Raw genomic sequence first — 14811 nt, forward strand, 5'->3', positions numbered from 1 at the left:
TAGTTTAAGCTTGTGGGACAATCGGTAATTTAACACATAACACAAAACTTTTCTAATATATGCAAAACATCTATTACTACAACAATTTTTACTATTTTTGCCATAGTTCATTTATATGGCAAGTAATGAGTAGTGAAAAAATGCAATTAGTTTTTGTGGGTCTATAATTTCATGACTCATAATGTGTTGAAGAGTTATGACAATTGTTGGGACTCTTTCAAATGAGACTTGGCTTGGGCCTACTCTGGTGTGCAGTTGCACGGCTTGGGTCTACTCTGGTGTGCAGTTGCACCTTACCCTTTCAAATGAAAATATCACGTAATTTGATCATTTCATTATTGAAGTGCACTTTTTGACTTTTTGCCCACTAAATTTGAATAAGACTGATTTTTAAATAAATAATAAATCATATTAAAAAAGAAAAAGGGAAATTGACGAAGACTTGAAGTGTGTGTGTATATATATATATATATATAGCTTGATAGAATTAATCATTCCAATCAAACAAAATCTTTCATCAAAGCAATTACTAATTGGAACGTTTAACAATACCCATTTGAGCTTCTAAATCGTAGACTTTTGCCAAGCTGCCATTGAAGCATTAAACAATACAGAAGTATGTTATTGAAGTTGCTGGCTTTGTGTTTGTTCACATCTCTCGTATATGTTCCAATTGCTGAGGCCAGAATTCGGCATTACAAATGGGAGGTAAAGTATGAGTACAAGTCCCCTGACTGTTATAAGAAGTTGATGATTACAATCAATGGAAGATCTCCAGGACCCACAATCTTGGCCCAGGAAGGTGATACAGTCATTGTTGAGGTTACAAACAAACTATTATTAGAAAACCTTGCAATCCATTGGCATGGAATCAGACAGGTAGAATTATAATTTCCATATTTTCCTACTTGAACAAACATTATATCTAAATTGATGTTTTTTATATTCATTTTTGTGTGCGTGTATTTATCTGTTTAATTTGTTGTAGATTGGAACACCTTGGAGTGATGGAACAGAAGGGGTGACTCAATGTCCAGTAGTACCTGGGGACACCTTCAAATATCAGTTCAAGGTTGATAGGGTATGTGTTTCTTCTTAGCAGCGCAAAGGCTAAAGTCTCTGCAATTGTCTCTATTTCAAGTCAGTGTGTTCTTTTTAACGTTCCCCTCGCTATTACTACAATAATAACCCAAATATTAGTCCCAAAATTAACAATGTATGGTTTGCTTAATTTTTGCTTATGTGTAGGCTGGAACCTATCTGTACCACGCACACTATGGAATGCAAAGAGAATCAGGGCTATATGGATCAATCCGTGTATCAGTTCCTGATAATTTTACAGAACCATTTGCTTATGATTATGATCGGAGCATCATCCTTACTGATTGGTACCACAAAAGTACTTATGAACAAGCCACTGGATTGTCCTCCATTCCTTTCGTCTGGGTCGGGGAGCCTCAGGTAAATGGCACTACATGTACCACATGTAATTAGTATTATATTTTGCTGTTATTCTTTGTCTAATAGTTATTGCTTCTATCTATTTTCAGTCACTTCTGATTCAAGGAAAAGGAAAATTCAACTGCTCTAGTGCATCCCTCACAGCCAACACTTGTAATACATCAAATCCAGAATGCTCTCCTTATGCAATAACCGTAATCCCAGGAAAAACATACAGACTAAGGGTTGCTAGCTTGACTGCTCTATCAGCCCTTAGTTTTCAAATAGAGGTAACCTTTATGAACACCTTCACCTTCAAATCATTTTATGTTATAATGTTATTCTTAGTTTATATGGATTAGACTCCGAAGGTTCCTCAATTATAAACAAAAAATGATGTCACAACTTACAACTACTACAAAGTTTTCTACAAACCATGATGTTTTAGTGTGGCATGCATACATATGGTTTTGCAACCCGCTGATGATATGTGTCCAATTTTGTTTTTGAGCAGGGTCATAATATGACGGTGGTAGAAGCAGATGGACACTATGTAGAGCCATTTGTAGTGAAAAACCTATTCATATACTCTGGAGAGACATACTCTGTGCTTATACAAGCCGATCAAGACCCTTCAAGAAATTACTGGATGACAACAAACGTGGTTAGTCGGCCTCCTAATACCACACAAGGCTTAGGCTTTCTCAATTACTATCCAAACCATCCAAGGCGATCTCCTCCAACTGTTGCACCAGCTGGTCCTATTTGGAATGACACAGCACCCCGATTGGCTCAAAGTCTAGCCATTAAGGCTCACCATGATTTCATTGTGACCCCGCCCACAACCTCAGATAGAGTCATTGTGTTCCTAAACACACAAAATGAGATTAATGGTTATCGCCACTGGTCAGTTAATAATGTCTCTTTCACCCTACCTCATACACCTTACCTTATTGCACTAAAGAAAAAATTACACCATCAGTTCAGTCAAACCCCACCACCTGAAGGATATGACTTTGCAAACTATGATATTTACAATGTGGCCAAGAACGTAAATGCTACTACAAGCAATGCCATTTACCGGCTAGGCTTCAATACCACGGTTGATATTATACTGCAAAATGCAAACACTATGTTTGCTAACAATAGTGAGACACATCCATGGCATCTCCATGGGCACGATTTTTGGGTACTAGGCTATGGAGAAGGCAAGTTTGACATGAACAAAGACCCAAAGAAATACAATTTGGTGAATCCAATCATGAAGAATACAGTGCCTCTTCATCCCTACGGTTGGACTGCTCTTAGGTTCAAGGCTGATAACCCAGGTGCTTGGCTTTTCCATTGCCATATCGAGGCTCATTTCTACATGGGCATGGGAGTGGTGTTTGAAGAAGGAATAGACAAGGTGGGGGAATTGCCTTCATCTATTATGGGCTGTGGTGAGACCAAAGGATTTGGCAAGCCATAATTAATCAAAATAAAGATTATAAATACTGAATCATCAAATTTTTTCCCATCACCAGTTGTTCAGGAAAAAAAAATTGGGGTAGGTATAGATTATTAACATGTGTAACTCAAAATGAAAAGGTTTTCTTTTTTAATTATTATTTAATTTATTTACATACAACTCTTGCATTCTTTATAGTTCATATGTCAATATATAGGCCATACTCTTGCTTTTCTAATTGTTTAGGATTCACAAATGTATTGGTTGTTCAATGAAGAAAATCTCTCTCTCTCTCTCTCTCTCTCTCTCTCTCTCTCTCTCTCTCTCTCTCTCTCTCTCTCTCTCTCTCTCTCTCTCTCTCTCTCAAAGCTAATTCAAGGTTACTCATGTATCAATAGGCTCTAACAACCAATAGGAAAACTCACTTAACCCAAACAAACAAGTGAATCATATATGTTACTCATGTATTGCACATGACAATAGCTGATGTCATCTTTCTATTAGTAGCTGGAGCCTAAGACTCTAAATATGTTAGGGGTCAATCCATGTCTTCCATTTGTTAAATTCATCTATCAGTAAAAAACAAAAAAACAAAAACAAAAACAAAATTAAGAACATGACCCACCCAATAACAATAATAATTAATAAAGACATGATAATAATAACCATTTGCAATTATGTATAGCATAAGCCCCAATTAAATTGGTTGATATAGTATAAACATCAAATTCTACGCACCAAAAAAAGAAAAAAGAAAAAAAAAAAAAAAAAAAAAAAAAAAAAAAAAGACACAATTGTTGGCTTAACGTGATGTTAAAAAGTAAGTGTCTTGTAACAAACACCATAAGTTTCAAATTATATGTTATCAAAAATATTACAATTATATATTCTCAATTTTCCTATTACCTAAACAATATATAAGAGAACTAATCCGAAAAAAAAAAAAAAAAAAAAAAAAAAGAAGACAATATATAAGAGACAAAAATAGGGACCTTGAGGCCGAGGAGATTCAAAACTGCCCTACAGAATTATAAGCTCTAACCCTAGTGGCTAAATTTTGGGCTGCAGAGTTGGCAGACCTAAACAATCAAAAAAAAAAAAAAATTGTTTGTATTGTTTGAGCCCTAAAATTCAATTTGTGTGACATTAATTATTTAATTTGTAAAAGTATTTTATTTTATGAAAATAGTATGAACATTAGAAAATAATTTATCAAATACATTGTATGTGAAATAAGTATTGAAATAAAATTCATATACAAAATATCTAAATCATAAGTCCCATGTAAACTAATAGATGCTAGTTTGTAATCGGTGATGAAATTGGGTATTTCATCTAATAAGACTATAACATATCAATTATGATGATCTGTCTTGATCATAGAAGTGTTTGATCATAGAAGTGGAGATTTCTTATTGATATGTTGGTGTATTTGGAATGCATTGAACTTGGCTGCTATGAGTCATTACTCATTACTCTATGAACAATTGTTACTATAACAACCAATCTCATGAATGCTAAACACATTAACTTTCAATTTTGATAGGAATATGAACTGAAACCCCAAATGTAGGTTACATTGATGTATACTGGAGTGAGATCTTGTACAGTCAATACCTTTATTTGTTGGGTAATTGCCTGTAACATGTGGGGAACACAATTCCTTTAAAAAAAAATTCATAATCTTGATAAGAGAAAAAAAAACTTTTAAAAATCCCCTTTAAATAGATTTAATGGGAATGGTTTATTCAAAGTATCATGTATCATTTTGGTAAGGAGTAAATAAATTTTATATTCAATGAAATTAATTTTCTAAAAAAATATAAGAATTATAAGTAGATTAAATTGGGAATTCAAAAACAGAAGATATGTTAATAATAAAGTGATGGTATCCTTATGGCTTTATTTCACTATAGATGGTTTCATGTAGGGTTTGATTACGATATTATATAGTCAAGGGATGCCTTGTGTAAAAAAAAAAAACCTAATTTCAAATCAATGAAAAACTTGTGTTTGTACATCATATGAAGTAGAACCTTTATTTATTTTTAATGTGTATTTCGTACATGTGATGTGTGAGGTTTTTCAACATGCAAATGCATGTCTAAGCACTTTGTCATTTGTCAAATTTGAAAATATCAATTCGTGACATGTATAGTTGTTTTTTTTAAATGCACTCACAATCATATGGACTAACAATGCCACAAAACAAGTCGGCTAGACCATAACATGCATCTCATCTAGGACTCCATTGAGTACATCAAAACATGATTTGGCATCCCCATCCACTGGGATGTTCTTGAATTTTCTACCTTGGCTAACTGCACTAAAGAATCATTGGAATTAAAACTTCACAATTTTGTAAAAGAGTAATGCTAGGATATAAAAAAAATGTACAATTTTGTGTCACAACTCGCCACATGGCAAGTTGTGATTGGTGGATGTGTGATAATGGGCCATGTGGGGACACACTTTCACCACTCACAACTCATCACGTAGGGAGTTATAACACAAAATTGTACATTTTTATATGTCCCTGGCATTACTCCTTTACGAATAGGATGCTAGTCCACATGGGCCATGATCAATATGGCCCATGATCAGTTGTGCAATTTTGATCGCAATAAATAAGTAGCACTTGATTTGTTGACTCTTACACCCAATTTTGATATCAACAACTTAAACAAGAGTAGGCCCAATAAATAAATAGTAATTGATTTGTTGACTCTTTCACCCAATTTTGATATCAAGAACTTAAACAAGAGTAGGTTTAATTAGCTCAACTTAAAAAATTTCTAATGGTTGAATAAGAGATATAGATGGTTGAGATTAATTTTCTAAAAAATATAAGAATTATAAGTAGATTAAATTGAGAATTCAAAGACAGAAGATATGTTAATAATAAAGTGATGGTATCCTTATGGCTTTATTACACTATAGATGGTTTCATATAGGGTTTGATTACGATATTATACAGTCGAGGAACGCCTTGTGTAAATAAACAAAACCTAATTTCAAATCAATGAAAAACTTGTGTTTGTACATCATATGAAGTAGAACCTTTATTTACTTTTAATGTGTATTTCGTACATGTGATGTGTGATGTTTTTCAACATGCAAATGCATGTCTAAGCACTCTGTCATTTGTCAAATTTGAAAATATCAATTCGTGACATGTATAGTTGTTTTTTTTTAAATGCACTCACAATCATATGGACTAACAATGCCACAAAACAAGTCGGCTAGACCATAACATGCATCTCATCTAGGACTCCATTGAGTACATCAAAACATGATTTGGCATCCCCATCCACTGTGATGTTCTTGAATTTTCTACCTTTGCTAACTGCACTAAAGAATCATTGGAATTAAAAATGCACAATTTTGTAAAAGAGTAATGCTAGGATATATAAAATATGTACAATTTTGGGTCACAACTCGCCACATGGCAAGTTGTGATTGGTGGATGTGTGATGATGGGTCCTGTGGGGACACACTTTCACTACTCACAACTCGTCACGTAGGGAGTTATGACACAAAATTGTACATTTTTATATGTCCCTAGCATTACTCCTTTACGAATAGGATGCTAGTCCACATGGGCCATGATCAATATGGCCCATGATCAGTTGTGCAATTTTGATCGCAATAAATAAGTAGCACTTGATTTGTTAACTCTTACACCCAATTTTGATATCAACAACTTAAACAAGAGTAGGCCCAATAAATAAATAGTAATTGATTTGTTGACTCTTTCACCCAATTTTGATATCAAGAACTTAAACAAGAGTAGGTTTAATTAGCTCAACTTAAAAAAAATTTAATGGTTGAATAAGAGATATAGATGGTTGAAATTAATTTTCTAAAAAATATAAGAATTATAAGTAGATTAAATTGGGAATTCAAAGACAGAAGATATGTTAATAATAAAGTGATGGTATCCTTATGGCTTTATTACACTATAGATGGTTTCATGTAGGGTTTGATTACGATATTATATAGTCGAGGGACGCCTTGTGTAAATAAACAAAACCTAATTTCAAATCAATGAAAAACTTGTGTTTGTACATCATATGAAGTAGAACCTTTATTTACTTTTAATGTGTATTTTGTACATGTGATGTGTGATGTTTTTCAACATGCAAATGCATGTCTAAGCACTCTGTCATTTGTCAAATTTGAAAATATCAATTCATGACATGTATAGTTGTTTTTTTTTTTTTTAAATGCACTCACAATCATATGGACTAACAATGCCACAAAACAAGTAGGCTAGACCATAACATGCATCTCATCTAGGACTCCATTGAGTACATCAAAACATGATTTGGCATCCCCATCCACTGTGATGTTCTTGAATTTTCTACCTTGGCTAACTACACTAAAGAATCATTGGAATTAAAAATGCACAATTTTGTAAAAGAGTAATGCTAGGATATAAAAAAAATGTACAATTTTGTGTCATAACTCGCCACATGGCAAGTTGTAATTGGTGGATGTGTGATGATGGGCCATGTGGGGACACACTTTCACCACTCACAACTCGTCACGTAGGGAGTTATAACACAAAATTGTACATTTTTATATGTCCCTAGCTTTACTCCTTTACGAATAGGATGCTAGTCCACATGGGCCATGATCAATATGGCCCATGATCAGTTGTGCAATTTTGATCGCAATAAATAAGTAGCACTTGATTTGTTGACTCTTACACCCAATTTTGATATTAACAACTTAATCAAGAGTAGGCCCAATAAATAAATAGTAATTGATTTGTTGACTCTTTCACCTAATTTTGATATCAAGAACTTAAGCAAGAGTAGGTTTAATTAACTCAACTTAAAAATTTTCTAATGGTTACACCTAAAATTAATTGGCGTTTTAGTCTGATGCTAAAAAGCACAATCGCAACAGATTGAACATTTATTTATTATTAAAGAAAAACAACTAAAACAAGAAAACAAGAAAAAATTAAAAGGCACATACTTTTCTTCATTCTGTAACCTTGCCTTGGCTTTTTTCTTTTTCCCCCTTGCCTCTCGGCATTGTTCACTTATCTGCATTATATTTTTCATAATAATTTAAATCACTTTTACGTTTTAGTATTTTATATGTAAAAAGCCATTTCAATAATTATTTTCAAAAATATTAATACATAAAAAGTCATTTCAATAAAAAGTCATTTTAAAAACACAGTTTTTATATTAATTCATTATTTACATCATTTTTGTTAGGCACTGAGTGAATTGAAAAATATTGTATCTCTCCACTTACTAACTCTAAAATGAATTCACATTAAATTTTGTTACTTTATCATATATTCATCAAGATTGAGATATTATAAAGAGCGCGCAGCCTGGTTGGAGAACTTATTACAACGACTGCCATTTGCTTCTTGATCAAAGAATTATAAATAAATAAAAGGTAATCAATGCGGTTTGATTAAAATAAATAAAAGAACTTTCCAAGCTATTTTCTCCTTGCGCCTTGACGAAAAAAAGGTAATCAACGCGGTTTAATTATATTCCTATTAATAAAATAAATCAGGAGGAAAAAGTTCAAAACTTTATATAGCTGAACGGGCTGGTAGTTGGAACACAAAGAAAAATTCTAGAAGTTGCATAATACAATACTTTTCAAACGAGACTTAGCTTTGCAAGCCTGCAAGCCATACTCTCTCACAACTTGCATAATACAATACTTTTCAAACGAGACCTACTTTTAATAATGATATTATGTACATTTTTTCCTTTTTGCCTACTAAAATTGACGATGACTAATTCTTAAATAAATAATAATAATAACAAAAAGGAAAATTGACGAAGGCTTTATTTTATATGTATATATAGGTTGATAGAAATTAATTATTCCAGTCAAACAAAATCTTTCATCAAAGCAAATTGGAACGTTAAAGCAGTGCCCATTTGAGCTTCTAACTCGTAGACTTTTGCAAACCTGCCATTGGAACATCTCGCAATACAGAAGTATGTTGTTATGTTAGTATAACAATATATATATGCCTGCTCATATAAATATTAAAACAATAAAAAGTACAAACCGATGACTGAATGAAAAAAAAAAAAAAAAGAAGGCTAATACAGTGATGAACAGTACATATTGAATAAATCATTAAGTATCGTAGTTACTATAGTAGCTTTTACACATTTACACAAAAAGTGTTACAATATTTTCACAAAAATAAATCAGTTGTGGTTGGTCACAATCTTATACTTTATTATATTATTTTGACTTATAAGAAATTGACACCTCAATAATTGTGAAAATATTATGAAATTTGTTATGTTAGTATAACAATACCTTTATTTTTAGTTGTGGTTAGTTCCAGTATGATATTTTATTTTGACTTATAAGGAATTAACATCTCAACAATTGTGAAAATATTGTGACAATTTATTGTGTTAACTAACAGCTATATATAAAAAAAAAATTAAAAAAAGTGTTGACTAGGCAATGTTAGCCAAAAAAAAAGGCCAGTGAACAATGAAAATTGAACCAACTAAAAAAAATGTAGCTACTACTATAACTTTACGCATTCACACTTTTGTTATGAAAGTGTTATGAAAATTGATGTGAATATATCATTTCTTTTTTCACAATACATTTATTTTTAGTTGTGGTTGGTTCTTGTATGATATTTTATTTTGACCTCTAAGGAATTAACATCTCAACAATTTTGAAAATATTATGACAATTTATTGTGTTAACTAACTGCTCTGTATAAAATAAACAATAAAAAAATGGAGTGGATCGGACGATATTACGTACCCGAAGGAAAAAAAAAAAAAAAAGAAGGCAGCAAAACAATGCAAAGGATTGAATAAACCAAGTTACTGTAGTTTTACTGTAGCTATAGCGCATTGGCACTTTTTATATATAGAATTTACATTTTTGTTATGAAAGTGTTGTGAAAATTGTTGTGAATGTAGCACTTCTTTTTTCACAATACCTTTATTTTTAGTTGTGGTTGGTTCTTATATGATATTTTATTTTGACCTATAAAGAATTAACATCTCAGCAGTTGTGAAAATATTGTGACTATTTATTGTGTTAACTAATTTCTCTATATAAAATAAAATAAAAATATAAAATAAAAAGGAGTGGAGACAATATTACCCTAAAAAAGAAGAAGAAGAAGAGAGCATCGAAAATGCAAAGGACTAAATAAACCAAGTTACTATAATTTTCTAAAAAATATAAGAATAATAACTAGATTAAATTGGGAATTCAAAGATAGAAGATATGTTGATAATAAAGTGATGGTATCCTTAATTATGGCTTTATTACACTATATATGGTTTCATGTAAGGTTTGATTAAGATATTAAGTAGTAAAAGGACACCTTGTGTAAATAAACAAAACCTAATTTCAGATCAATGAAATACTTGTGTTTGTATATTATATGAAGTAGAACCTTTATTTATTTTTAATGTGTATTTCATACATGTGATGTGTGATGTCTTTCAACATGCGAATGCACGTCTAAGCACTGTCATTTGTCAAATTTGAAAATATCAATTCGTGACATGTATAGTTTTTTTTTTTTTTAATGTACTAACAATCATATGGACTAACAACACCACATAACAAGTCAGCTAGACCACAACATCTCATCTAGGAATCCATTAAGTACATCAAAACATGATTCAGCATCCCCTTCCACTATGATGTTCTTGAATTTCTCTACCTTGCCTAACTGCACTGAAGAATCATTGGAATTAACCTTCTTTGAAAAAGCTGTCAAGATAAACCCTACAAGAATTAAAGCATTCACAGACATACCAGCATCTACATCTAGTTTGATTGTATCTAGTTGGGGTAATTCCCAAGCTTTCAAAAGAAACTTCTCTATATGCATTTTGTCACTTCGCTAATGTCGCAATTAATAATAATGTAAACATATGCCTACAAAAGTACATTCTATTAATAGATAATAAAATTAATCAATCAATCTGTTAATATCAATCCATCAATATAAATATAAAAACAGAGACCTCATGTGAGAAAACATGAGATTCTGCCAAGTGGCGCATTTTATGCAAAGAGAATTGAAATATTCTTAAGTGCCACATTAAAAATAAGAATAAATTAAATATTGATTTTTTGTTTCATTTGGCTCAATGTTTCAAGACTTTTCTAATTAAAAATAAAATATTCTTTGTATCCTTTGGTTCATGCAATATTTCAAGACTTTTCATCCTTCACACATACACACAAATCTCTTTGCATTTTAATTCACCATTTTCACCTTTTGCACTTCTTCTACCCCTTTATATATATCTAACAATAGTCCTTCATGCCATCCTATGTCAAATACACAAAGACAAAAAATTATATCATTTACCTTTAATCTTTCAACAACATCTACCTAGCTCTAACATTGCGTCTCATCTAATACTAACCCGTATGAGTTGGCTACAACCAAGGAAGGGGGGCTTGCATTTTATATTGATTGACAACAACAATTACTATTTTGATGTTAAGGTCAGACGTTGTGGATTTGTAGGATTTGTAAATGATGCGATTGACTGTGGGTGTTTCACATGTATATTTTGTTTTAGAATTAAGGAAAGAGAGAAAGATACATTTTATATCAATTTTTATTCTATAATATTCCCCAAAGTTGTTTTTTTTTTTTTTTTCTTCTTACTTCAATTGAATAATGATTGTGGATATGTGTGTGCAATTATAATTGTTGCTTATGATGAACTCATTACTAATAAATTTCTATTACAATTATGATGTAATACATATATAACATTTTCCAAAATCATCTTACATAAAATAATACAACATTATTCATACATTGCACGAGTAACTTACTAGTGAAATAAAAAGAATTATCTTTATTTGTAACATTAGAATATGGCATTTTCATCTATTCTTCTCTACAATACAAATAAAAATGCAAACGAAATTTTCGACCTGAAGTCAAAATCAACATGAATTTTAGATTAGGAATGTCGAAATTTCCACTGCCGTTTCCAAATAATTTAAATGGTGCATGGTGTACCACAAACTTTGTAAAATACCATAATTTTAGCATCATTTTTCATGTAGGTGTTTGACAAAATTATTATAAGACTGAGATTTATCCAAGAAGACTAGTAAGAGTTGCACATGAAAGGCACATACTACCCTTTGAGTGAGAAAATTTAAGGTAGACTTTTTTTTTTAAGGAGTATCAAACCATGTATTTAAATTTAAAATAATTATTTAACACATGGCTATCTATTTAATATAATAATTTCTTAGGAGAATGTATTTGGTATCAAATGATACCATGTCAATGGTATCAAAATCCAATAAGTGTGAGACATGTCATTAAAAAATAACTAACCCACTAACAATTGAAAGACATGTGTTAATGGGTAAATATTTTTGCACACATGTCTCTCGTTTATTGGATTTTGATATGGATGACGTGGTATCATTTAATATAAAATACTTTTTTTCTTTTCATAGAACCTATTTACTAAAGACAGTATTATATACTCACCAAAAAATTCTACTAAGAATGATAACAACTGTCGTCATCTTTCAACAACAAACAACTAAGGTTTGATAAAACATTGTCACAATATTTAAATTTTCGCAATAAATGATGACATATGCTACAATTGAAACTCTTCATCAAATTAAATACTTACAACCATTTGCTATGAATATTTTATTATTTATACTTTCTTCTTTATCATTTTATTTTATGAGCCTAATTACAATGCTTAGCTTACTTTATTTTTAAAGAACACCTTTTTAAGAAAGAAAAAAATAACAAAAATAACAAAAGACATATGTTATTGAAATTTCTATTAGATAAAATTATAAATCTAGAAGATTTAAACCACTAATAAATTAGTGTTCTCTAGGTAAGAAATAGAATATCATACATTCTAAGTATGACTAACACATAAAACTCAAAATACACAAAGAAAATTTGTTGGACATTAAAATTTCGTGAGGCATTTTAGATATTACACAGTGAAATATTTTAGGAATCATTAAATTTTGCTAAGGTTTAACTAAGAGAGTAATAGCATAGAGTATATACTTGTCTACAAAATATAAAAGAGTAAATTATTTAACTTTAAAGTTGGGAGGATGAAACTACCTCAAACATAAAGGAAGAAAATACTTTTTTCCATAGTTCTTTTTTGTTAGTAAAACTATGTGTTTTTTACTTTAACCAATGTGTTAAAATAAATAAATAAATAAGTCAACCCAAGAAAATTGTCAGTAAAACTATGAATTTTGGCTCAACAAATTAGCTAAAAAAAAAAGTTAGGAACACAATAAATGTCACGATATTTTCTCAATACCTTTATTTTAGCTATAGTCAACCTTAGTATGATCTTTTATAATTTTATTTTAGAGTAATGGTACATCCACAATATTTTTACAACAAATCTTAGGTGGTGAATTGTTATTGGTTTTTAATTAGGACAACCACTTTAAACTATGCATTAAAAGAAACAACAAACAAAAAACCAAAAGAAGAAAGTTGTACGTAAAACAATGAATTTTAGCTCACCAAATTCAACTAAACCAAAAAAGAAGTTTAGGAACATAACAAAATGTCACGTTATTTTCACAATATCTTTATTTTCAACTGTGATAAGTTTCGGTTCGATATATTATTATTTATTTTATAGAAATGTTATCTTCATAATATTTTCATAACAAATTTTAGGGGTCCGTTTGGATACAACTGAAAACTGAAAACACTGTAGCAAAATAATTTATAAATGTGTGAATAATGTCGTGGGTCTCATTTTTAATAAAAATTTTGGCTGAAACAGTGATGAACAGTGCGCCACTGAGCGTGAACAGTGCAGTTACTGTTCACTCACAGTGGTGAACAGTACCTCCTGTCCCCTGTTGAAATCTGTGCGAAGGAAAAAAAAAAAAAAAAAAAGTCTGAAACGTGAAATTGGAAATGCGGACGCAAAACTCTCTATCCAAACCCACCATAGATCGCAAGTTGTTACTAATTTTAAAATGGACCTACGATTGATATCACTTTTTTATCCATCAATAGTACCTTACCTATGATTTGTTGTGAAATTAATGTGAAATGTTGTGGACTTAGCATTTTTTTTTATATGATCTATAAGAAACTAAAATATCTACAATTGTGAAAATATTGTAATAACACAAGTGTTACAACATTTTCACAAAACATTTATTTTTAGTTGTGATTGGTCATAGTCTCATATTTTATTATTTTATTTCAACCTATAAGAAATTGACATGTCAATAATTGTGAAATTTGTTGTGTCAGTATAACAATATATATTCCAACTCATATAAACATTTTAAAAAAAAGAGCACAAATCGATGATTGAAAAAAAAAATTTTAAAAAGGCCAATGAAGTGATGAACAAAACATATTGAGCAAACTAAAAAGTATTGTAGTTTTTACACATTTACACAACAAGTGTTACAACATTTTCACAAAACATTTATTTTCAGTTGTGGTTGGTCACAGTCTCATATTTAATTATTTTATTTCAACCTATAAGAAATTGACACTTCAATAATTGTGAAATTTGTCATGTCAGTACTTAGTATAACAATATATATGTCAGTTCATATAAATATTTAAAAGAAAAAAAAAAAGCACAAACCGATGATTGGAATATATATATATAGCTAGTGTAGCTACAGTGTCAATTGAACAAACCAAAAGACACATTGCAGCTAGCATTCGCACTTTTTATATATACTAGTGTTGGTAGCACATGCAAGGCACATGCTACCACCTAAGTAAAAAAATTAAGGTAAAATTTATATTTGAAGAAGTATTAAGCTATATACATGAAAATTGTATGTGATACAAAAGTAATCTCATTAGTATAAGAATTTTGATTACCTACAAAGTTAGGGTAGCTATTTAACATATA

General features: G+C 30.6%; 1 protein-coding gene across 1 annotated transcript; it reads left to right on the forward strand.

The window, feature by feature from the left end:
- The first annotated feature begins 510 nt into the window (after window positions 1-510).
- LOC142623910 (L-ascorbate oxidase-like) lies at window positions 511-3238 on the forward strand. Its single transcript, XM_075797391.1, has 5 exons — window positions 511-879; window positions 989-1081; window positions 1249-1461; window positions 1551-1730; window positions 1955-3238. Exons 1-5 carry the CDS (start codon window positions 619-621, stop codon window positions 2909-2911), a joined length of 1704 nt encoding a protein of 567 aa, XP_075653506.1. The 5' UTR covers window positions 511-618; the 3' UTR covers window positions 2912-3238.
- Window positions 3239-14811: the final 11573 nt, after the last annotated feature.

Source organism: Castanea sativa, chromosome 2, assembly GCF_040712315.1.
Source record: "Castanea sativa cultivar Marrone di Chiusa Pesio chromosome 2, ASM4071231v1".
NCBI classification, from domain to species: Eukaryota; Viridiplantae; Streptophyta; class Magnoliopsida; order Fagales; family Fagaceae; genus Castanea; species Castanea sativa.